General features: G+C 47.0%; 1 protein-coding gene across 4 annotated transcripts in view; it reads right to left on the bottom strand.

Annotated features, from left to right (window-relative positions):
* The window catches only part of Rim (Rab3 interacting molecule), a 176,618-nt gene that overhangs the window by 8,455 nt on the left and 141,590 nt on the right, over window positions 1-26,573 (bottom strand). For all 4 annotated transcript variants that reach the window (XM_065440232.2, XM_065440231.2, XM_065440233.2 and 1 more), the window contains 12 exons: window positions 18,069-18,192; window positions 17,756-17,838; window positions 16,997-17,109; window positions 14,370-14,500; window positions 13,478-13,643; window positions 12,504-12,593; window positions 10,988-11,132; window positions 8,734-9,010; window positions 7,599-7,828; window positions 6,914-7,253; window positions 3,737-3,942; window positions 135-506 (listed from right to left, as the gene is read on the bottom strand). In XM_065440232.2, the coding sequence (XP_065296304.2) occupies window positions 135-506; window positions 3,737-3,942; window positions 6,914-7,253; window positions 7,599-7,828; window positions 8,734-9,010; window positions 10,988-11,132; window positions 12,504-12,593; window positions 13,478-13,643; window positions 14,370-14,500; window positions 16,997-17,109; window positions 17,756-17,838; window positions 18,069-18,192 (2,277 nt within the window). The remainder of the gene's footprint in view (window positions 1-134; window positions 507-3,736; window positions 3,943-6,913; window positions 7,254-7,598; window positions 7,829-8,733; window positions 9,011-10,987; window positions 11,133-12,503; window positions 12,594-13,477; window positions 13,644-14,369; window positions 14,501-16,996; window positions 17,110-17,755; window positions 17,839-18,068; window positions 18,193-26,573) is intronic.

The raw sequence follows: 26,573 nt of genomic DNA, 5'->3' as shown, positions 1-26,573 counted from the left end.
CCGCTGACGTCGGCGAGAAACATTTTAGATTTACTTTTTTTAGATTTACTTCTGATGAATATTTGATTAATCGTTACATCCGTGTTCGTTATATCGAGGTTAGACTACAGATAGCCACTGGTGAGTGGACATACCTGGCAGCATTTTGGCGCCGGGCTTGGGCTGCAGTCCCTTGGCGCGTATGACCTCGACTTCAAGGTGAGTGCGCCGGTCGCATAGGGAGACTTGCAACTCGCCGAGGATGGGTGAGGCGAGTGCCTGGCGGCCTACCAGCTGGCCGGGCCCCAGCTTGTCGACGAACTTGGCGAACTCGCCGCCGTCGGCTGTGAGCCTGAGCGAAGGCAGCCACGTGGCGCTGTCTCCGCTCAAGCTCCCTTCCCCGTCGGACGATACGCTGCTGGCCTGCCGCACCAGGTGGCGCACCTCCTCGGGTGCCACTTCCTCGCTGCGGTGCACGCTGAAGGTCGACGACCGCTTCTTGCGAAAGCCCAGCCGCTTCTTCTGACCTACGTGGACCGAGGAACGATGCTTGTACTTCTCGCGGTAAACTTGTGTCCGCGTCTCTGGGCACTTTCATCTGCCTGCACGCTTGCCTCTGCGCTTTGTTGCACCGCATGGAGGGAGACGGGTTCCGAATGAACAGGATTGAATTGTATGCCTATATATGCCTTGTATGCCCTTGCATTGAATTTAAATGTGCTTGCTTTAGGTGTTCTCGTATTTTCTCTAAATGTGTCTGCACTTTCATGCTACAAGCGCAAACATTGCATGGCCCCCGTCCCAGGCATCACTGGTGTTTGGCACGCCATGCACGTGACGCCTGCCTTGGGTAGCATGGTTTCGATGTCCTGCAACGTTAGTTCTATTGCGGTTCCTTGGAAGCAAGGGTTTTCCTGCAGGTGTGATCGGTGTAACTTTTAAGAGGAGTGCGTATGGTACACTCATTTGGACTTATATGTGCCAGTCAGTGCGGCTGTTCGAAGGCGAGAGAACAAACATGTGGCACAATATTGCGATACACGGTTGGTAAAGGCCTATATCTCATCATTGTGCCTGTCACAAGGCCCCTCACCAGGATTGGCCATATTAAGCAGGTAAGTGCAGCGTACATATCACAAGCTAACGACAGTGTCTGCTCTGCAAAGTATTACAGCACTGCGCGCCACGAAAACAGCTGCAATTTCAAACCAAATGTCACATGCCCTCCCTCTGGAGGAAGCTTTGCTCCCAGCTAAAGAGTGAAGGTCACACTGGCTAATGTCTCTACGTAAAATGCACTACCAGCACTGTCGCTCACCATGACATGCGACTTCGGTTATTCATTTAACGTGGAACTCGCATGTTGCCACTGGAAACGTGCTGCGCGGCAAAAAAGGAAGAAAACAAAAGAGGAGGCAGAGCTCATTACGTGAACGTGACGTGGTAGGCTGACTCCGGTATGGGAGAAAGTAAAGGAACGCCGCTTGTGGAGGTCAGTTGAGGCAGAGGGTGAGAGTTTCTCTTTTGGTAAGGTCCCTAGATAAATTTTTTTTTTGTCTAGGGACCTTATCTGCTGACAGTTGCTCTCGCCTCCTGACAATATGGTAACATGTCTATGAAAAATTTAATTTCTTTGAATTTGAAAAGTTATTTTGCTAGAACGATCCCTGGATTGTGTTTTACAACTTCCACTGCATAACCAAAATTTGCAGTTGGGCCTGGTGAGCGGTAGTTAAGGATAGTTGTGTAGGAAGTAATTCATTTACACGGGGAGCAATCTATTTTCCCACACCAAGAAGGGCGAACCATGTGACGGCACGATAGAGCGTTGTGTAGCATCGGTCTCGTTCAAAGGAGTACGACGGTTTGATAATGAGGCTAAGCAGTCCCTACTCTAAATAACTAAATACTAAATACTAAAATAAGCTCGCATAGGTTTTCTCCTTCAGTGGTGCACCTTCTCTTCAATGATTCGAGCCAGTATTGTTGGCACGAGGATGGCAAGTATAGGAGCGCTGGAACAGAAATGTGGGGATGATCCCTCTGGTTAAGCCTTTTCAAAGTCACCATCTGAATATCCTTTAAAAGATATATGTGAGTGTGTGTGACCTGACCAGTGGTCAGGTGAATATTGGTATGGGCACCCTCTGCACAGAGGGTCATAAGCCGTATAGTGGAAGGCTCTGGATTAGTTTTGACCACCTGCAATTTTTTAACGTGTAGCCAAAGCACAGCGCACGATAATTTATTTGCGTTTTGCCCGTATCAGAATGGCTCCTAAGCCACATGCAGCGATGTCCATATGGTTTATTCATTACCTGGGAGACAGATGCAACAATTTTCTCTCTTTCGCAGCATTCGTCTATTGACGGCCTTCTGCAACTACTCTAAAATTGTCTCTTAGGTTGGCACATAAACAGAGGTATAAGTATATACGAGTTGTGTACACAAGGTGCGCTAATATAAAAAAGAACGTCCAAGCAGTTCCTAAAGGGACAAGGCAGAAGAAGCGCTCATATATGTATGCGATATATTTATGCTGAAAAATGTTCCAGTGCGCCATATTTACCGAGGATACAGCTTTCCTATAAGGGACAAAATGGCGCAAGCGATGGAGAGATTTGGCGACATCACTGCGAAAGTACAGCAACAGCTCTCGGCCATGACGCAACATGTCTCGTTTATAATTCTCACAGTGGCAATGAAAATTTTAATTGCGCTAGATTTCAGGGGGAAAAAGACAGGATGTTTAGCTTGCATTGATTTTTAATCAGATTTTGCTACCGAAGGACTCACTGTTGCTATATACGTCTTCGTATATACCGTTCTTTCAACGCTCTTGGAGTGTGACATAGGCCACACCAGTGTGACTCTCTCTCTCTCTCTCAGAGCTGCTGGACACACACACATGCTGCTCGAGCTTAGAGCTACTTGAAGCTTTCGCCGAGTTAAAACCAACCAGTCACTTGTCGGGTACTTCTAGGCCTGTTGCGGGAGAAGCATTTGTTCTGGCGTGTTTCTCGAATTATGCAAACTTGATGCTCCCGTTTTCATGTATCATTGGAGCACCAAATTTCTAAGTGCCCCAGGGTGCCAAATTAACCTAAATGCGCAATTCTTGTCGCAAACAACAAACAAGAATACTAACCTAATGGTATTCCCACTATGAGCTAGATTTCTAACAGGATTTTTTATGAAATTGATTTATTGTTCAATCTATGAATTTATTCACGGCGGCATGCAGTGTGACATGAGACAATGACTTGGAGAAAAGTGCACATCCCACACACTTGTTTGAGTTTAACATTACAAAGCAACACTTGCGTTCAGCTCTCGCGCAATGTTCCTCCTGAAGACATTTTCCCACTCTTTCCATAATCCTTCTAGTCATCTGAATAAGGTTCTTAGGGTGACACACATTTCCAAAATTGGATGACAACTGCAGCCGGTGCAAGAAATACCGAGATGCCCTTGGATATACCTTTATATAATTGATTAAAATATAGACTATGATGCATTGAATAGGATTAGAATATAGACGCTGGTATGCAAGGGTTACTTATTTATTGGTTATTTGTTCATTGCATCATTTGAATAGGATTTGAATACAGACGTTGACGTATAGAATGGTTATTTATGGGCATTGCAACTGACACGTTCCCAAAGCCTATATCGTTCAGCAACGTCTTGATACCATGGGTCAAACCTTACCCAATGTCGTGTGTAAGCGGACGGTGCCTATAGCGTGTATACTCACTGGGCGGAAGGCGAACATTCGCGCTGAGTAGCCGGTCGGCGGCCTTTTCCGTGAGCGAGCCGACAGCCGTGTCCGAGAGGCTGCCGTCCACTTTCTCGATGCTGGTGGCTTCCTCTTCACTGTGGGTGCGGCCCAGTGTCGCACCACTGGGCGCTGCGCGAACTGGGTGCACGGGCCCGTAGCTTTGCATGCGCGTCGTGAACTCGCTGCGAACGAAGCAATAGATGCGGGGTGAGACATGGCCAGTCAGCACCACTCCCCCCGCGCACGTGAAGGTGTACTTTAAAAGTCACATTAAGCGACCGTCGTCTGGCGCATAATCGACCGGTCTGTAGAATAAAGCAAAGCGGGTCCGTTCAGGTAAGGCCTTTCCATCGGTTTGAGGGAACGGCCAACTCTGGGCTGCTGCACACAGGTATAATGTACTCGTGCTGCCGCTGTATCGCTACTCTTTCTTTTAGCGAAGAAGCAGTGGTTCTCAAGGACTTGTAAGGTTGAAAATTAAAAATTGTAGAAATATAAACTACCTGTGTAATCTTGCACAACGTCCTCAGGAATCGGTTCACTCAACAAGAAATGCCGAAGTCTGGACAGTACCTGCACCTAGTTTGAATTTAGGTAGGGAACGTTTGAATTATATTCTTCCTGCTCTATTAAACAGACACGAGCGTAATAAGTTTGACCTATTTAGTTCATCAAACAGTCACCGGCGTGCCTTTTATGTTACTGATGGCGAACACCCTTTTATTGTGCCTACAAAGCTTGTATAACTTATTGTTTTGTTTTGCTTGTTTAAAATTTTTACATAACTTTTACAATATTTGACTGCTATGTACATGTGTCATGTTTAATTTGTATATTGTTTGATTGTTATGTGCCTGGATTATGTAAAACTGTGCTGCTTACCTGCTGCTAAGCTAAAAGGGGCTGTGGCTTTGCCAAGCTGTGTACTATGGCTTTTTTACTGTAGCTCCTTTGTCTATCTTTTTTTGGCAAGGCAGAAATAAGTGAATTTGAATTTCACTCCCGCAGACTTCTATTGCACGGAAACTACACCATCACATGATGTGGCTCAATACAGGACAGCCTGCATACTATATATTGTGCTGGCTTATTGACCCATGTTGCGGCGATCCCGTGGGCGCTGCCATGTTTGATCACATGGTGACGAGTCCATTGCTTGCCTCAGTTGCCTCCGTCACCCCTGTGTTTGCAATGGATGCATATGACGTCGGTGCGGCTCTGCAAACTTCTGTTTAGGCGGAAGTTGTAGATGGTGACTAGGTGGACGACATGCGAAGCTTTTGCTACAGCTTCAAAGGACATGTAAGCGCCTTAGGAGCTCATTTCGCTTTGTCCAAATGATGCAAGCAGCGTATACAGTGCTTGTTATGAAAAAGGGGCTAAAAATATATTCCAAGCTATCCTAACTTTCCGCTTTTGAATTGAAACAGTATCAGTGTGTTTAGCTCTTCGTTCTTTATTTGACAACTATTTTGAAGCAGCGGCTTGTCACATTTCTGACTCAGTAAATTTCCTTGGTACAGTCACTATCTGATTATTTCTGCCTGGTCACTCGCGCTGGGCGCAAGGCTTGTAACATAGATGTTCTGTACGTTGTAATAGCTTGTAGCAATTATGTATCATCATTAGTCACTCGCTTACTGTGCGGACCATTACGAAACGTTCAGCTTCGAACATTAGTGTGCTGTCAGTGTAGTCGCTGTCAGCCATGCTTCGGCACATTGATTCAAGTGTGCGCCTATTCACTTATTCTTGATACGTTTTCGATAAAGTGGGCTTAAGTTTGCGTGTGAGTTGGGGTGGATGTGTTTAGATAACGAGCGAGAAACTTACCATATGCCAAGAAGCAGCACTACTCCCTTTGTCACCGTATAATGAGTGGCACTCACTCTAGCAGCTAGACGTTCCGGGGTTGAATCCTTTCCTTGGAGGTTAGGGCTACAATGCTGGCAGTTGAGTGAATTGTTTTATCCTCGAGGGAAGCCGTGCGTCGCGAAAAGCCGGCAACACAAGCAGTCCTTATGTAGCAGCAGTCCATGGATTTGGATACATAGATTCATTCCACTCATTAATATGCCAGTCACAATTTTTGCAGCCTACTACTGCACATGTCTTCACTCCATATTATACAGCATGAATGGGGCATAGTGCGTTAGGGAAAACCGAGTTGCATTTACAACAGCTGATCACACAGAAGTAGAGCAGAGCAGGTAATGGTTTCGTATGTGTGTGCTTTCACTGAGGCAACGTGCGGCACACCACCGAAAGCGCCATCTCATTTCTCTAGAACAAACTACTTATCGCGAAAAGGGTCAAGACATTTAGTCATCTATACTAGCGCTTCAGATGCACTGGTCTCTCTCTAGCTCCACTGAGTTGCTGGGTGAGTTTGGTGCCGAACGCAAACTAGCGTAGATACGCATCTGCCGTCTCACAAGAACTTGGTTTTTTGTTTGTGGTGTGCTCAAAGTGAAGCTAGCCGTAAGTAATACTTGAACTTGTCTCACTGGCTTTAGTGCTAAGTAGTAGTAGCAGAGCCATTAAGATTTTTCAAGGAGGGCGGAGGGGAAGCAAGGAGAGGGCATGCGCCAGTTGGAGAAGAACGACGTGCGGAACTGTTGCGTCTGGAAGCATAGAATTGTTTTGCAAACCATTTCCATTAAACGAAAGAAGAATGGAAACCGAGGGGCTCGATTTTCGTTAATGATGACCATATATATATATATATATATATATATATATATATATATATTGCAGGAACATTTCAAGAAATGGTACTTGCGGGAAAATGGGGAGAAATGACGCTGATCGGCAGAAAGCGGTCCATAGCAGCATCATTCGAGGGAACAAATTTCCACCATCTAGGTGCTATACTTCCTAGGCAGTAGAAGACTTGGGAGCTCACAGCCGTGGCATTTATGTCAATAGGTGGACAGTCCATACATTCAACTGGGCATCTGGCAAGTTAAACACGTTGTCTACCGCGTTCTTACACTAGTCACTGTGGGCATATATAAGATGAGAACATCGGTTCAACAACGGAACGTCACAACTTCGCGCAACGGTATGGTTCGTTTCTTTAGGAGGCATTGCTCATCTAGAGGCACACCGTGAGCGGCGAGGACGAAGCGGGCAGGCGGGCGCGGCGCTCACCTGAGCGTCCTGCTACTCCTGGGGCGCTCGGACTGCGTGGAGAAGGCACTGGTGACGGAGAACTTGGACACGGAGCTGGTTTCCGAGCCGTCGCTCTCGCCGGCGGCGCCGCCCTCGGCGCCCCCTTCAGGGCTGAGCATGGTACCGCCCAGGCCCAGGCCGGCGGCCAGCCGGCTGCCGCCGCCCCGATGGTGGTGCGAGGGACCACGGCCTCTCTGCAAGGCGGGTCCCCCCGGGGGCAGGCCAGGGCCACCCCGGTGGTGGTGGTGCGCGTGCTCCAGGGCCTGGTGGTGTCGCAGGCTCACCTCGCTGTCCGAGTACATGGCTACCGGCGTCATAGCTGCGAATGGCGCCGCAGCTACATGAGGGACGGAAGAGACGATGCGTGCATTGTACAGTGTACGGGGCGTCCTACGTAACTTGAGCTAAACTCAATATATATGCAGATGCTACGTAGCTGGTCCGAACCAAGGTAATCTTGTTGGCCCTCGCTTGGATAGTCAGGATATCTTTTGCATTCCGCCTAATTAGATAATTAGTCTAGTTTAATCAACTTCCTAATGATTATAATTTGATTAAAAGTGCAAAAGAAAATTGTAGAGCAACATGAAACACTCCCGATACAGCTTTATGTTGCTCAATACGTGCAACACAAAATCAAACACACGTATGACGATGCCCTTACTGCCGGATCGGCGCTGCTTGATCTGGAGCTTGAGCTGTCGGGCGCGTTCCTCCATGTCGAGGGTCATCTGGTCCCGGCTGGTACCGGGCGCCCTACGCGCACCGGGTGGTGGTACCTGGGGCAGGTGGCGCTTCTTAGGCGTGGGCGTGCCCGTCGGCGTGCCGCCCAGGGAGTGGGACACCCGGCTACCCATGCCGGGCATGCGGTCGTCGGGCGGAGGCAGCATGGGCCTGTGGCAGCACAAGAGGAACATTCGAATTACATTAATCATCACCATCATAGCTAGATTTTAGGGGATCTCGAGGGAGGGAGCAGGCCGCACTTTTGCGCAGAACAAGGCTTCCCTTGGTGGTCGCTAGCTTATTACAGTTGTACATTGCACCGCTCTACATTTGACGCAGTAACCAAACGAATAATTTTTGAATATATGTATCACTGCAATAAGTCTATGCAAACAGCTGCACAGGGAAGGTCGGGTCAGCTGTATAAACTGTGCGTAGGTGTTCAAACTTCTAGAAGATCGCAGGGTTAGAAGATGTGGCAGTTGGTGTGGAGTTGTGGTACTTAAATGCTCGCGTTGTACCGTTCGCGTGGTTCTTCTTTTACATGCGTACTTACGCGTATATTTTCCTAGGCCTACTAAGCAGCGGCCTTGCAAAAAAATTTCTATGAGCAAGCACCACTTCCACTTGAACGTCTTTCGACCAGCCTTTATATAGACCAAAATTGAGCGTCATCATTATATAACATCCGGTCGACCTCCGAGGTATACACGCCGTTCAATTCGTTCTTATGCACACACAGTTACTAGTTACCGCTTATATGATACTTAGGCAACTTAACTTGGAGTCCCATGTCAATGCTTGTCCGGAAAAAGATCGCCATGAGGCAATAAAAGAACTTTGCGCACCTCGCTCGTGCTGCCGTGGGCACTACAACAGGGCTTTTGATAACGCGCATCTCGCTCGTGATGCCGTGGACTAACACTGCTTTTTATAACTGCTCTATCCATCTATGCAGTGCTCCCGGAATAGGTATTGCTTAGAAGCTTAGTTAAATGGTAGACAGGGAACCTTACGTATGTCGAAAAGCGGGCACTTATAGTGCATGTGATTGGCTAATATGCGACGCGCACCTCATGTCCGGCGGCGACAGCGACCTGGAGCTGGACTGCATGAGCCGGCCGCCCATGGGTCCGGAGCCCAGCGACCGGGAAGGCACTCGGTACAGCGACTGCGGCTGCTGCTCCCTGCCTCCTCCTCCGTCGGGAAGCACCACGGAGCCTGACCGGTGGCGCCGGTGGGGCATGTCCCGGCGCGTGGGCCGCTCGCCGAACTCCTCTTCCAGCGGGGGGCTGCCGCAGCCGCCACCCGCCGACGCCGATAGGCTCGGGCCCTCCAGGCTGCGACGGTCTGCGTGACGACGAAGTATAGATTGAAGATAAAGTCTTCTTAGCTGACTTCGCACGGGTTTGGCGTATCTGGGGTCTGGGTATCTTGGCGTATCTGGGGTTTGGGTATCTTTCAGAAAAAAAAAACGGCCCCTTCGCGCCTCCAGAGAGTCGTAGCGAGTCGCGAATCAAAATGTAGGTCTCAACGAGACAAATAGCGAGAATTAGTTGCAGGAAAGGTAAAACTAAGGTTACAGGCGTAATTAGAGCCAATACAGTCGAAAATCAACCGCATTGCACTAAACGCCTGTAAAGGGTGCATCGCCGTAGACAAAGACATGCTGAGGCAAAGCCACTGTACGACACTGTTTTGGGGAAAGAAGCGGGTTCGCTTGGATTACTCGTGCCTTGCGCGAGGCAACGATGTCTGAAAGGCGGCTTCGCTGGTGCCCACAACAAGTGAGAATTAGTCACAGAAATGGTAAAACTGAAATTACCGGCCTAATTAGAGCCAATATATTCGAAAATGAACCGCATTGCACTAAACTCCTGTAAAGAGTGCACCGCCGTAGACAAAGACATGCTGAGGCAAAACCACCGTACGGCACAATCTTGGGGAAAGAAGCGGGTTCGTTTGGATTACTCATGCCTTGCGCGAGGCAACGATGTCTGAAAGGCGGCTTCGCTGGTGCCCACAAGAAGTGAGAATTAGTCGCAGAAATTGTAAAACTGAAATTACAGGCCTAATTAGAGCCAACATATTCGAAAATGAACCGCATTGCACTAAACGCCTGTAAAGAGTGCACCGCCGTAGACAAAGACATGCTGAGGCAAAGCCACTGTACGACACTGTTTTGGGGAAAGAAGCGGGTTCGCTTGGATTACTCATGCCTTGCGCGAGGCAACGATGTCTGAAAGGCGGCTTCACTGGTGCCCACAAGAAGTGAGAATTAGTCGTAGAAATGGTAAAACTGAAGTTACCGACGTAATTAGAGCCAATACGGTCAAAAATAAAAAGCATTGCGCTAAACGCCTGTAAAGGGTGCACCGCCGTAGACAAAGACATGTTGAGGCAAAACCACCGTACCGCACAATTTTGGGGAAAGAAGCGGGTTCTCTTGGATTAGTCATGCCTTGCGCGAGGCAACGATGTCTGAAAGGCGGCTTCGCTGGTGCCTACAAGAAGCGAGAATTAGTTGCAGAGTAGGCAAAATTTACGGTACTGGCGTAATTAGCGCCATTATCGTCGAGAATTAGCCTCCATCGCACCAACACTACACTATTTCCGGAACCAACAAAAGTATCGACGCTACAAAAAATTAGGTCGACGTAATTGCGCGTGAAATACGATACAAATAAGGTACGAAATGAGTGAATAATGATCGTGTCAAAGAGGCACAAGGACGCAGAATAGTGAAGTATCATCAAGGTTTACTCAAATAATTATTCGAATCACTATGTACGTCGACCTTCCCTTCTTTACCGTGGGCACTTGGTAGAGCCTTTCCTTTCTTCTTTTCTGTTCTTTCTTGGGGAGGGGGGGGGGAGGAGATCGTGTAAACATCGTGTAAAACGAGGGACAAATATAAAAGAGTCACACAGTTGAAAGTCAGCGCTGTGCATCTCTTCTATGTTCGTCCCTTGTTCTATGCGCTGTTGTTAGATTGTTACAGTTTATCAGAAAAGAAATAGTGCAGAGTACACGCTTCATCAGGCTTCGAGGAAGACAGCTTGCGTAATGTGCAAACCCTTGTAGTTGCTCCATTACAAGACGTGATCAGTGACTACGAGTTTGATACCTTAAGATAAGTGCGCTTCCCGAATGTTCCTATGGGACAGAACAACTTGTACGCGCTTTTCATTGTCACATTGTTGTCCCATTGTCCCATAATGTTGCGCTTCAAAACGTCTTCGCGCACAGCAGAGTGTACCTTCGTGGGCACACGCTCACGCGCCCATGGGCGCCAAAGAAATAAAAGTAAGACCAGGCGTGACCTACCTCTGAGGATGGGGATGGCGTCGTCGTAGTCAATTTCGGACAGGTCGCTGTCGGAGAGCCTTGATATCGTGGATGGCGGTGAGAGGCGATCTGATGACGTCACTGAGCTCGTACCTTCCGTATCCAGGTACATGTTGCGATTTTTCTGTCGGAAGAGGTGCAGAAGATGGCATGTGCATTTACCCGTTCGTTTCAGGCATATGACACTGTTCAATGCGCGTTCATATAGAGGAATACGGGCGACATTACAGCTAAAGGTAGGCTCATACGTACGATCGCAAGGGCTCGTGTTTGTAGCGAATGACAGTGTGACATTTCACGTCGAGAATTAGTGTCGTCTGCTTGAAGCAAACAGCACTGACTTCCGAACGAGAAATTTTACCTGCTTTGTTGAAGCAGACGCACGGATTTAACTTCATTCGGTGTTATCAGTGCGCAGCCAACATAAGTGCACACAACTTTTGCATGAGTGCGTACACTTGACGCATCAGTTGCAATGATCAAACATATTCGGATGTGATCAGGATGTGCGCTATGTATAATGACAAAAAGGGAAAATGTTCAACACTTGATTATAACCTTAAGGAATTATTTCCGGCATGTCAGATCTAAGTGTGCCAAAGTTGGCCATATTTGGGAGCGCAACGTTGGTTTAGGTGTTTCTATGCTTGCGGTCAGTCAGTGTCAAGAGCTAAAATTTGGTCTAGTTGGTTATTCATGATTGTCAAATAACAGCACGTAAAAGACAAAGGACGAACCTAGAAGAGACATACGCAGCGCTGTATGCGTATATACGTTCGTCGCTTGTTTTAAAGCGCAGCTCTTATGCACCCGTTCCTGCGGTGTGAGCGTCGGCGTCGGTGACGTAACCGAGCGAATGAGCACAGCGAAAGACGAAACAGCAAACGCGGAGCGGGAGATGAAATATATCAGCCGCGAGCGGCGGAGTGATGTGCGCGCGGGAAACTGGCGTCATGCGAATCCGCCCGACCGCTCGATGAGTGCTCGTATCTGGTCTCAGCCGTACCGCTCGTTTGGTACTATCGTCTGCTCGCGTCAGCTCTCGCTCTCGCTTGTTCGGTTTGGTTGGTTTTGTCTCGTTCACGCTTGCTTCGATTGTCCTGGTTTGCGATTCTTTTGTAATCTGATTGTATGGGCGACGCGAATTGTGTAGTACTTTCTGGAAGCAACGCGGCACCAGCGATTACAGTGGAACCTTCAAAGAGTCATCTATAAAAGCCGACGCGCTTGATCCACAGATCAGATTTTCGACGATTACCGAATGTGCTACATGGTCTCTCTCAAATTCTTCGCCTCAATATATCGCGAAATGAAAACACGAATAGAGCTGCGCTCAAATTTCCCATTAGGGAGTATCGTAATCGTCGGTGCACTTTTTTTTTTCGTGCCGTTATTCGGCGATCAGTGTCAAATGTGGGTGTTGTGCTAAAATGCACGTAAGCACGGTATGTACCTTCGAATACTTCTACAATATTAGACTAAACGATTTACTTACATACTGTACACCTAAGCTTTCCTCGTGACTGGTTAAGGGATACCATTCGCCATCTCCACCTAAAGGCGCCGTAGCCAATTCAATCACAACCTGGAAGAAAAAGAAAGGAGTACTTAACACGCCACCTCAACTAAAACCTTTATATTGCACGTGTACACACCTATGTGAAAAAGCGGCCGCTTATGCACATCGAATAATCAACCGTGTGGGTCGTAAACGCGTCGTCGTTTGACTGACAACGACGTTCCACGTCTCACATTTTCGAAGCACACTCGACGAGACCGGCTTGTGACGTCACGAAGCCGTGCCAGTGTTTTGACTCTTCTCGTTCAAGCCGACTTCTTGACTTTCGCGTATTTAAAGGCTGACAAAATACGCCATTACTAGTATTTCTTTTCTGCAACCATATTCTTTCAGTGGTCCTCGGCGAATATTTGTGACCGAGCTAGTTATCGCTCAATTACGTCGTACTATTCGTCATTACAGCGTGACTTCTTTAAATCGTCGGGCACAGTTCGCATCTAAACATAAAAGAAAATTAAATTATGGGGTTTTACGTGCTAAAACCATAATCTGATTATGAGGCACACCGTAGCGGGGGACTACGGAATAATTCCGACTACGTGGGGCTCTTTAACGTGCACCTAAATCTAAGTACACTGGTGTTTTTGGATTTCGCCCCCATCGACATGCGGCCGCCGTTGCCTGGATTTGATCACGCGACCTCGTGCTTAGCAGCCCAACAACCATGAGTCTAAGCATCGGAACATGTTTTTGAGATTTTTGAGCCAGCGAAGGAATGCGTCGACATCGCGAAAGGCATTTGTTACTGCAGCGGATTTTATCGCTCAGCAATTGTGTAAGCTTTTCTTTTTTTTCTCTTTTCCCCCATAACAGGCATACACGTATCTCATCGTCGCTCACGTGGGAAAAAAACTTCGTTTCCAGCTGAGACGATACGGGCGTGCACTGACCTCTCCGAGAAAATCGTTGGCGCCGTATCGGTCGTAGTCCCAGACGGTCACTTCCAGGGCTCGGTTTATTAAGTCACTTTTCCGCAGTGGAGCGTACACGAAACTTTGGTTCCACTTGGGCTCGTTCGTGTTGGCAATGGTCTTTGTTCTTCTTTTACTCTTTTCACTGGCAGGGCGAGGGAGAGAAAGAGGGGGGACACAATGGTCGGCAAGCGCAGCACGTACAGCGGGCCCCGTATTCTATTGCTGGGCTGAACAGCTTGCACAACGATTGCGCAGCATCTATTACGGTAAACATTAACAGCGTCAGCTTCACTTTTTTTTCCCAGAATACCACATACCCGACAAGGGCCCACGTAGGAGGTGCATCAAGCACAGCACACATGAGTCAGCAATACAAAGAAATAAACAATGGTAGCCTAAAGAAGTGCAGTTCAAGCTAAAGAAAGAGAGAAACGTACAAACCAGGAACAAAACACTTCGAATCTGTACCTTAAAAAAAGGAACATGCGGAATTCCTTAATTAACCGTTATTTCATTTATTTGTTTATTTTTGTCACGATCGCCACTATCTGTCAATATTGGATTAACTTGTCATTTATGACTTATGGCTTTCCGACTTTCGGTGTAACATATTCATAACTATAATGTACATGCATAACGTTTACACGAGGGAGGTTTGCGTACGATCTTTCGAGCATGCCTGTCCGCAAAGACGTTTCCTGTTTCGACTGCAGATTTTGGTAGGGAATTGACACAAGAACTGCTACGTTCGAGTATGCACGCAGACCAATGTTAAGTCGTCATAACCGTGGATCAAACTGGCTTAAACTACGTGCCGCAAATGCGGGAAACGTAGCATCGAATATAAATGACGTAGGTATCTACTCACCTTCTATCTTGGAGCAGGAACATTTTTACATAGGGATTCCTGGCTTGGTTATTAGATCGCGGTGGAAGCTCTGTGGCACAAACAATTGTAACAACTAACTGCAGGGATTGAGCATCGTACCAGAGTTTGATCTGAAAAGAAAAAAGAGAAAAAAAATAGAAACTGGGCGTGAGTTTTCCATTTGAAGGATATTGTAATGCTCGTTAAATAAAGGAAGTCCGATGGTCAGGAGTCCAATTCACAAAGATTTTCGTTCGTAAAGCGCTGATCGCCAATAATTGGCCGCCTTCACTAATGAAATCGCCAACATCCTCTTTGGTCGACATCTGCTCTTGCGAACACTTCTAGGGCAAAAACTTCTTTATTTTTGTGAATACGGAGGTAATACGTAGTTATTGGCACGGACGAACGTTTTCATTCGAATTCGTATAGAAAATGAGTCCTCGAGTGTAAATATTAGCTAAACCAAAAGCGCACAGTACCCGCAGTATACACCCTACACTGTAAAAATGTTTACACTCTTAAGTGTTTTCTTGTCGCACTGGTAACACCCTTAACGTCACGGCCTTACAATAATTTATAGAGGCCGACAACGGAGCTCTAACTAGACGAGAGATGACAAAAAACGTAGTTGAAAACTATTTAATCATTCCTACAGTTCTGGGTGGACACAAATATTCGACAAGGAAATTTCAGAGGGAGAGATATGAAACTCTCGTTGTTGCATTTAAGAGAGATAGAAGTTAATACCTACTGAGTGTAGGGCACACATATGTCATTAGGTTCATTTTTCAAATAAAAAATGCTAAAAACAACAATAAAATATTTGTATAACTCGACAGCGAGAAACGATATCGCAGTTATGTGAAATGGACCTCTGAAGCACCTAAAGCGGACAGAATTAATGTAAATACCTATAATTTGTGAGTGGGACTTCTGCGAGACCCTCATAAACATTATTATACAAGGTCATGCAAGCTGTAAATTCATACACCATTATCTGTCAGACACATTTGTCCGTTTGAGATGCTCTAGCAGATGCAGTTTGCAAAACTGCAACATCTGTTATTTCGGTGACGAGTTGCGTATTTCTAAACTTTGTGCTTCAACTTTCTTAACTTACCCATTTTCAGCAATATCTTTAAAGCTATGATGCTTTAAATCAGGATTTTGTATCGTACTTGCGACAAAAGTAAGCTTCATCTCTTCAATATGAAAAATTTTGTTGCAATCGAAAACAAAAAATTCTGTGGTCTTACCTGCAGAAACTAAAATATGATAACGAACATTGTAGGGACGAAACTTCAGATTAGTTTTGCCCACGATGGGCTTCTTTAACGTGCACCCAGTGCGCGGTTCGCGGACCTTTTAACGCGATAGCGTTAACGGCTCCGTGTCGCAGAAAATACGGTGTCGGCGTCGGCGGAGTCGTCCGTGAGCGAAAATTGCGGTATGGATTTAGGTACATGCATAAGCAACGCCTTGCTACATGACATGCGGCATATGCGGGTTATATTGCCGCACCACTCTATCACTAAAGTTCGTCATACTTTGTGTTACATACTTGAGAAGTTATTCCTCAGAATTTTGAGAATGACAGCCCACAAACAATTATCTTGAAAGAAAACACTGAAAGCGCATGTCTTTCGTCTTAAATCTTCCCAGACCTAAAATATTAAAAGTGCGAAACAATAACGAAAACCTGAAAACGATATCATTTTTCTTTTAGCGCGGCTGTGTATTATCCCCGGGATCGGCCCACGCTAGATGCCACGCTTCTTCCACAAAGTTCGCCTTCGTGCATAACGTTCGCAGCCAGCGTTTCCCGGTAAACATTACAGTTACATAAGCTGCAGTTACCGGGAAGCGTGAGAAGCAGTCGGGTATCTTTGGATGCTATCATGTTCCACTCTTAAAGGCGAAGGTTAAGCGTGGCGTGCTCCAGGTTTTAACGCGATAGCGTTAAGGAGCACGTGCCGCAGAAAAGCCGGTGTCGTCGGCGTCGGTGTCGGCGGCGTTGGCCGTGAGCGATAAATCCCAGCAGGCATTTTTTGCATTCCGCTCTCATCGGAATGCGGCCGCCGAGGCCGGGATCGAACCCGCGACTTCGCGCCCAGTGGCACAACGCCGTGGCCACTGAGCTAGCGCGACGGGTGAAGTTTCCTCTTAAAGAAGCAACAACAATAAAGAGTGCATTAAACAGCGCGTCTTTGCATTAAAAAGCTTCAGTTGGTAGAAAACGCTTGTGATCGTCTCTTCTTTTTCGTGTTTTTCTAGTCGCTGCGCTGACAGAACATGAACATGAACAGTGGGTTATGGGAACACCGTATATTATAAATGTTATTCTTGGCACGACCCGGCCTTCTCTTCCTCTGTTATAAGGTCGTTCCCTGCTCCTCTGCTCGCGTTGCCCACGAACTTCTCTGTGCGTGCGTTTTTTTTTCAAAAAGAAGAGGAAGTGGCAAAGAAAGGAGGAAGGGGAATACGAAAAGAAAGTGAGAAGGAAGGTGGCTAAGAATTAGAGGAGGAAGAAGATTAGTAAGAACAACAGGAGGAAGACGAAGCGGGAGAGGAGTAAGGAAAGAAACAAGTAAAAGAAGCAAGAGTGGGTGGACTGGCTGGCTTACCCGGATGCGTCCGCCAAGTATTGGAGAACGACGAGGTCTGTGGCCTAACGTGGGGGAGCCTGGCGTCACCGTAACGCTGGGCCTCCGGTCTGAGTAGTCGTGCTTCCTCACGTCTGCACAACAGAGACGCGCACGGCGGGAAAGAAACAAAAAAGAATGTACACGCAGAAATGAGGCGAGCGCCAGTAAAGTCTTGCACTGGTAAACAGCGAACGACATTAACTAGCGATGTAAACGTGGTTCGCTCTGTATTCTAAGTACGAGAAAACACGAACTTCGTCTTAATGAGAGCAGCATTCCGGGCAAGTTGGTAATCCATTGCTTAAATGATATTGCGCGACATAAAAAACGACACGGACGTGAAAGAAGACGACACACCAAGCGACACACCAAGCGACACATCAAGCGACACATTGCGCTTGGTGTGTCGTCTTCTTTCACGTCCGTGTCGTTTTTTATGTCGCGCAATATCATTTAAACTTCGTCTTGACTACATTCTCGTAGCGTAATCGAGAAGGCCAGTACACCGACTAGACTAGTTGTCTAGTCTAGACTAGTTGTCTAGTTGCCTAATTGACTAGTCGTCTAGACTAGTTGTCGATTACCAACGATGTAATCGAGAAGTGAGTGCGCCTCTCGGCTGCTGCATGACACGCCACGTTTCATATAGCTTGCATTGACTGGTTGCTGAGATCGCGGCACGATAAAATGTGAGGCGTCTAATAAAAGTAAGGACCGGTTAAGCCACGTCATACGAACCTCGCCTTGTGGTGCTCCCCGTGCTGGGTCCGGAAACGTGTCTCCTCATATTTCTGTCCGATATGTCTCCCCTTCCAGCATCGCTGCAAATTCAGAAGCCCAAACGATAGAAGAAAAAAAAAAGAGGTGCAGTTAATGAAGAGGAAAGAAAATCCGAGCCGCCTCGAAGTTGTTATCGTTCAGACGACTCGGTTACTTGTGAAAAGCGTGCGAACAACTCTCTAAATGTTCTTATGCTATGTAATAATTTTTCGTGATATTTGATAGGGTCACGTCAAATAAATTATGAAAAAAAAATGTTGCTGCACGTTACCTGAGCGGCCTAGAAACGACGAGTTCGACTTGCATTTCCTGCTTAGATTCTGATATGATGTCGTAGACCTCCTCGTATGTTTTCCCTTGAAGTGACCGGCCGTTCCATTCCAAAACTTCGTCTCCTGTGAAAAGATAAGAGAGGGGAAAGAAAGCGGCATCACGACGTTATAGTACCTGCGAATTATATTCTAGCTCCATCTTTTTGCGCTAACGTAAGGAAACAACTCGGACTAGGACGAACACAGAGAACCGCGACCGAACAGGTGAAGACAGCTTACCAAACTCCAAGCATTGCTGGTAGTCATCGGTTGTAGCAGTTTAAGCTCCGCGTATATTCATGCCTTGGACACAGGCAAAGGAAATTGCACAAAACAATATATATGACTGCAATAGCCAAAGGGCATGCGCCGCAATGTAAGGGCAAATTTGACCGCCTGATACGCCTGATAAAGCATGCCAGCCTTTGCTGGCTAGAACCAAAATCTTAAGGCGCAGTCGTAACCAGGTAGCACGTGAACTCGCAGAAGCTTTTTACATTGATAAGTCAGGTGATGATTGCGTAAGCGATTCCAGTATCAATTTGTATATGAAAGAGAAAACGTTCTTGGCATGTGCGCTTAGGCAATGATTAGGCAATAAGAATCTAGGTATATATATTTGTGTTCCTTCTGAATAAAATCAGTCGCGAGTTTGCGCCCGTCCATGTCCTTACTCGTCCGTGTCTTTTTTAGCGCAATTCCCTTCTTTAAGTATGTACGACCGACTCGCCCAACAACGTGCTCTCCTGAACCATGTGCCATTCAGCATCGAAATAACCAACCAAACGACATAGTTGACTTTCTTGACCCTGTTTCCTTCAAAGCACGTTTATGCATATTATTTCCATAATTCATTACAACTAAACCTTACTGCGCACCTAAGTAAATACTTTTAGCGAAGTTGTATAGTTTTCTTGTTTTGTTTGTATTGTATTGCGTTAACATTGTTAGGGACTTGTTCTTTCATATTAACCAGCTACTATTTGTATAATTTCTAGGTACTCCTTTTTTGCTACTTCACACAATCGTTTTGTTTCAGTTATCGCGTTATTTATATTGTTAGATATTCGTTTCATGTTTACTCGCTAACAATGTACAATTTCTTTGTACTCCTTTCTTTTTGCTAATTCCCTGTATCCTTCCCTCACGCAATACTCATTCGGGAACCTGTGAGGTAACGGAATATGTATGTATGTATGTATGTATGTATGTATGTATGTATGTATGTATGTATGTATGTATGTATGTATGTATGTATGTATGTATGTATGTATGTATGTATGTATGTATGTATGTATGTATGTATGTATGTATGTATGTATGTATGTATGTATGTATGTATGTATGTATGTATGTATGTATGTATGTATGTATGTATGTATGTATGTATGTATGTATGTATGTATGTATGTATGTATGTATGTATGTATGTATGTATGTATGTATGTATGTATGTATGTATGTATGTATGTATGTATGTATGTATGTATGTATGTATGTATGTATGTATGTATGTATGTATGTATGTATGACTTTAATCGTTTTCCTCGACCCACGCCAACTTGGGTCACTGGTAGCCCATGGCCCAATAAGCTAAAGCTTCCTCTTAGCGTCAACCATAACTAAAATAATTATAACTGGAACTCATACACATAGCCAATAGAATATCAACTGAATCAGCTTTGCTATTGCAACGATAACTTTTTTTAGGAAACATTGAAAAAAATAAACTGACACTGGGGATATTCACAAATTAAGAAAAAGCGCTTGACTTGCTGAACCACGACATGCCTGCATGTCCAACATGCGTTCCATTCAATGTGGCGTCCCTCGACGTAGCCGTCTAGGGCCATTTCTTGTTATTGTATATGTGAACGGCATCGTGAGTATAGCTAAGGGTGTATTGTACGCAGACGACACCAGTATTTTTCCGAGTGACTCCTCAGAAGACGAGCTTGTAAACAGAGGTAATGCTGTTTTGAGTGCGCTTGGCACTTGGCCTGGAGCAAATGGATTGATAGTAAGTGCGAAAAAGACTAAAGTAATTTTTGTCCCCTCGGCAAAAAGATCATCGTAAATCAAACACTGATTATAAATAATACAGTTATTGAAGTTGTAAGTAACTTTAAATTTGTTTGTGTAATCTTTGATGAGAGAGGTAGTTTAATGAATGGAAAATGTAGAGAGGTCGGCCGGATAATGGAGCATCTGGCCTGCTACTCTACGTAAGGGAAGGGGAAGAGGGGAAGAAAAAGGGTCACAATGGGGGATGATAATGGGAGGAACGAGGTGAATGACACATTACACAACAAATATCACAGGCGTGAGTCCAGGCCCGTGTCACATAGGAAACGTGACAGTGCACGCATTGTCTCTGTCGTCTGCCAACTCTGTGGCCACGCGCCTAGTAAGAGGTCCTCTGACAGTGGTCCATTGTGTAATTGTCTCAATGTACCTGCCAATGTCAGTCTTTCTCGCGCATACTCAGGGCACACCACGAGCACATGTTCTATAGACTCTACCGCGCCACACACTGAACAGTCCGGGGAGTCTGTCCGTCCAATAATGTGCAAATATTTGCGCGTGAAGGCGACACCTAATCGCAGTCGGTGTATCAGGCATGTATGAGGGCGTGGAATTCCACGCAGAATTGGAAATTTCATATCGGGATCCAGGCTTTTAAGGCGGACGTGACGAGCGTCTGGCTGGGCCCAGTATCTCCTCGTCGCACTCCTCATTAATTCCGACAGGAGGCATGTGATGTCCGGTCTGGAGAATGGCACTGCAGTTCGCAGGCCATTGCTGAGGGCGCGCCTTGCTGTAGCATCGGCCATCTCATTACCGTTGAGCCCACAGTGTCCCGGGATCCATTGGAACACTATGCGGTGGTGTTTTTCTTGAGCGTATGAAAGCAGCTCGGTGATCTGCAGGGCCAGAACTTGATATGCGGTGTGGCGCAGGAAGCATCCCAAAATTTGCAGCGCGGGTTTTGAGTCCGTGAAAATGCACCATTCTTGAGGTCTTTCCCCGCAGATGTGGCGAATCGCTTCCCGAATAGCCACAAGCTCTGCAGCGGTTGATGTTGAATTATGGTCGAGTATGAAACCTCGAGTCATCTGTTGGGCTGGTATCACCACAGCTGCTGTCGATGCCTTAGGTGACACGGAGCCGTCTGTGTACACATGAACATATGTCTGGTATTCTGACCAGATGTACGCGAGAGCAAGTTGTTGTAGTCCACTGACGGGAACCAATGATTTCTTTAGTATGCCGGGGACATGTACGCACACGGAAGGTTGAACCATCACCCATGGTGGTTTGACGGGGTGATATGGAAGGGCATAGCCTGTTGTTATGTGGGGTAGATGGCAGCGGAGTGCACTTGTGAAACTGCTTTCCGGACGCTCATGTAGAACCGACGTCAATGGATGGCAATGGTGTCGTGTCAGTAAGCGTAAATACACACGAAGTGGTTCGTGGGACAGGTATATCGGTAATGGGCATACGTGGGCTTCCTCAATTGTGCCTTTGTTGGAGGCACGCCGTGGCAACCCGAGGCATATTTTGAGTGCCTGCGCTTGGACGCTCTCTAATGTCCGTAAGCAGGAAATGCTCAAGTTTGAGAGTATCGGAAGGCTGTATCGAATGTAGCCCACGAAAAGAGACTGATAAAGTCTTAGTAATGAGCCTTCCGTGGGGCCCCATTTCATGCCTGTTGCGAAGCGAAGAACATGGCAAAACAGATTAAGCTTTTGCTTCAACATGTTAACATGCCTCGTCCATGACAAATCGCGGTCAATGATAATGCCCAAGAATCTGTGGTGGGAGACATACGGCAATATGACACCGTTAATGGAGATCGGGTAGCGGCAGACGGATTTGCGCGTGAATGCAACCACAGCACATTTTTCGGCAGCTAAGCACAAACCCTGACGCCGTATGTATCGTGAAGTAGATGACACAGCCCGTTGTAATTTCGCACGTAGTTGTGGGCGTGTTGTACCAGAAGCCCAGATGCAGATGTCATCTGCATATGCACTGATGTGGATGTGAGGTGGAAGCTCACCCACCAGGCCAATCAGTGCCACATTAAATAATGTTGGGCTGAGAACTCCTCCCTGAGGAACTCCGCGGCATACCTGATGACGGTTAGTGTCTCCGTCAGGCGTGGACATGTAAACGAAACGGCCGCTGAGGTAGCTCACAATCCACAGGTAGAGCCGGCCGCCAATACCCAAGTCATCTAGGGCATCGAGAATGGCTTCATGAAGGATGTTGTCGTAGGCCCCTTTGATATCTAAGAAAACAGCGGCGACGAGTCGGCGTTGACGTTTTTCATGTTCCACTGTCGTAACGAGGTCAATGACGCTGTCAATTGAAGAACGACCCCGCCGAAAACCGGTCATCATGTTCGGATAAAGATCATTTCTTTCCAGAAACCATTCGAGCCTCGCCAGGACCATTCGTTCCATAACTTTGCCAACACAGCTGGCTAATGCAACTGGGCGGTATGAGGTAAGCTCATAAGGAGTCTTTCCAGGCTTCAAGAGAGCAACCAGGCGGCTGATCTTCCACTGCTGCGGAACAATACCGGAGACCCATGTGTCGTTGTAATAATTGAGTAGTGCAGTGCGACCAGCCCTGCCAAGGTGAGACAGAGACGAGTACGAGATCCCGTCAGGGCCAGGAGCAGATGAATGCCGACACGACGCAAGAGCAGCCTCTAATTCGGGCATCGTAAAGAGCAAGTCGTAGTGGTCACTTGAGGAAGGTGGCGCGAAAACTTCGGATTGGATAGAGGCTGGTTGAGTTGTGCCCACAATCATTTTGCAGAAGTCGTCCGCTACCTCTACATCATTGCGGCGTTGGTAAAGGGCCAGAGCACTGAAAGGGTACCTGTCTTGTGGGGGGAAACGTAGGCTCCTGACTACATGCCAAATACGTGACAGCGGCTTGCGAGGATCCAGTGATGAGCAGAACTTTCTCCAGCGCTTCCTTCCTAATTTCTCGAGATGGCGCTTTATGTGTCGTTGAGCTCGGCGACAAAGGGCGAGATCGTACGTGGATTTCGTCCTTCTATATTTCCTTTCAGCGCGCCGTCGGACTGCGCGCAACCTCTCGAATTCCACGTCGATAGGAGACCCCGATGAAGGTGCACATATGGTCCGCGTGGCCTCACCGAGGGCGGAGGTGATCAAGTCTTCTATTTGCGTTGGTGACTCGAGATTCGCACAGGAATTCTCCACGAATGTCTTAAAAGTGGGCCAGTCCGTGCACCGCACATGAGACGAAGTGGTAGGTGCGAACCACTTGACGCAGATATACGTTGGTATGTGATCACTGCCATGTGTTTCCACATCACTGAACCACCTAATAGAAGACTGTAGTCGTGAGGAAACAAACGTCAGGTCCAAGCAGCTACTATAGGACGCGCCACGCAGAAACGTAGGAGAGCCATCATTAATATTGACGAAATCCTGTGAGTGCATAAAGTCGGACAAGGCTTTGCCTCGGTTATTCATTACTGTACTTCCCCATTGGGGGTGATGAGCATTGAAGTCGCCCACAATAATATGGGGAGCTGTGCAACTCTGTATTGCTGAGGACAGATACGAGAAATCAATGTGATCTCTGGGTGGAATGTAGCCGCCGAGGATCGAGAAGACCCGCCCTTTAAGTGTTAACGTCAAGCAAATGTAGTGGTTCGAGTTATGGTGCTGGAGGGCAAGGCGGTAGTGTGGAATATCTCGGCGTATGCACACTAATACCTTGCTGGTTTCATTAGCTTCTCGAGACCACAGCAGTACATATCCAGAAAGGCGGAAAGCAGAAGGCATGTTGGGCTCACATATAACAATCACAGGGAAGCGGTACTTCTGGACGCGCTGTCGGAAGTCACTTAGGCGACCACGCAGGCCTCGGGCATTCCACTGCATCACTACACTGCGACGTATGTGCATCGACACAGAGAAGGGGTTGTGTGGTAGCGCCATAATGAATCACTGCAATGCCGCCAAGAGCGGCTCGATTGCATCCAAAAACTGAACAACAACCCTTGCTGTTGGCGTATTGAGGCCTGAAAGCAGCGTACGCATGGAATGTAAAAGTTCTTTTAGAAGAACGTTCACCTGCTGGTCTTCCGGCTTGTCCTTAATGTCCACTGGACCGGCACGGATTGATGGACGCGTTGGTTCGACGACTTTTGATGACAGAGCAGGCCATTCCACATCAGAGGAGGTGGATAATGTACCCGCATCTTTCTGAACCACCGTGGTAACATGGGCCGCTGCAGCAGGCGGCGTCTTATCATTCTGCAGCTCAATACGTTGAGGCAACGGAGCTGAGAGTTGCTGTGACGGCGCCTGAGACAGACTAGTGACGCGTGACTCTGGGCGTTGGTGTCGGGAACGACATTTGCGGCGACGAATAGACGCGGCCGCTTCTTGGTGACTGGAGTGTGCTTTTACCATCTTCTTCAGGATAAGCCTCTCGTTCTTCATCCTAGGACAGTCTTTAGCCGTCGCCTCATGAGCGCCGAAGCAGTTGGTGCACTTGACTGTCTCCGTCTTGCAAGTGTCATGCTGGTGTGATCCGCCGCATCGACGGCAGGATATGTCGTTTCTGCAAACAGCACTCACATGGCCAATCCTGTTGCATTTGCGGCATTGAACAGGCTTTGGAACATACAGACGGACAGGATGCCGCACATAGCCCACCTTGACGTGGGATGGGATGGAGTCGGCTTCAAAAACAACTTTAACACACTGTGATCGGCCGAAACGATGAATGTCGACTATCTTGGCCGTAGATTTGATCAGTGTCCGCAGGTCGCTGTCCGTTATTTCAGGGTCTACGTCTGTGATAACTCCAGCGGAAGTCCGTTTGCCGTGAGAGAGATAGGGGCGGACCGGCATACCGCCTAACACTCCAATTTCTTTCAGTTTGTCCACGGACGCCCGAGATTTCACATCTACCGTAAGGACATTCTTCCAAGCGTTGATTCTGACCTCTTGGACTTGTCCCGGAATCAGCTGGTCGAAGAATTGGGACAGCCGCTGTCTGTTGATGGTATTCAAATTAGCCGTCTCCGTTGTGGCTACGAAGGCCACAGAGAACCCGTCAGGTGCATCAACATTCTCTGCAGGCAACTCCCTCGCTGCTGATGTCCGGCGTAATGCGCCAAGTTTGTCAACAGTCTTTGTAGTCGACTCACCAGCTGTTGATGTCCGGCGCAACTTCCTTTTCAGGCGGCGCGATTCAACAGGCGTGAAGCTGCTACTGTCGGAATCCATCTCAGTCACCGTGGAGTCATCGGCCGAATCTGGAAGCTCCACGTCGGTGACGGTCGTAGCACAGAGGGCACCAACCGGCCGAGCAGCAGCTGGGTCAACTGCGTCGACGGGAAGCTGCACGGGACGTGTGGCCGCCATCCCGAAGGACGACGCGAGCACTGTGTACACACAATATTAAAAAGCTACAGAAAAGTGGAACAGCCGAAAACACAGATGCTCTCTACCGTCACTTCTTCTTCGTCCTCTCCATCTTTGATGAGTACATAAGGTGGACGGAGCACATCAGAAACATTGCGTAAAAGTTGTCACGCAAAAGTTTCTCGTCAGAATGTCGCCATGAATTTCAAGCTAAGCTTAAACTCATCATCTATCACGCGATGTTCTAACGCTACCTGAATTACTTTCACTTGGTGTGGGCAAGCCACACACAAAACCAGCAGTAATAAGCTTCTTGATCTCTATAAACGAGCAATAAGACTTACAAAACGGTAATACGACTTGCAGCTGGAGTGAATTACAAAACCCACATATAACCTTTTTCTTAGAAAGTATGCAGACTCCACTGGAGTTGTCTAAGTATGCCTAACCATACCTCCAAATTTCGGTTGGTGCACGATTCACCATTAACCATTCCAAATTTCAAGGTGGCCTGCCCTCAAATTTCAGTTCGCCCACCCCTACTATAGGCTTCTCCATTGATTTTCTATGGAGCCCTATGTATCGCTATGGGTCTGCTTAAATCTGGTCATATGGACGTTCTCTCTGGTGAATACTTTCTTTGTTTCAATCGTTCCTTATCGCTTATAAAGCTACCACTCATCTACATTTGTACTATTATAACAATTAAATGTTTTCGCAAATTACGCATATTTGTTCAGATACAAGGCATTACACTATTCGAGTGACAGACAGATCTTGCTGGGGTACTAGCGAAAGAATGCTTATGCATTAATACAATATTCTCCATGTGGACATTGGTTTTCAATACAGATTGTTATATTCCCTCAGATTTTATCTGCCAAGAGTCTCTGAACAGCTTAAGGCTCTCTCTAGATTGACACGCATATGTCTATCTATTTTTGCGAGAGAAACATAAATGGTTAGTTCCCTGTGTAAGAACAAACTACGGTGAACAGAGCCTACATTATTTATTGCGTACAACGTTAAATAAGT

This window comes from Dermacentor albipictus, chromosome 3 (assembly GCF_038994185.2).
Source record: "Dermacentor albipictus isolate Rhodes 1998 colony chromosome 3, USDA_Dalb.pri_finalv2, whole genome shotgun sequence".
NCBI lineage: Eukaryota > Metazoa > Arthropoda > Arachnida > Ixodida > Ixodidae > Dermacentor > Dermacentor albipictus.
Note: the sequence above shows the minus strand (reverse complement) of the source record. Positions and strands in the feature narration are given on the sequence as shown.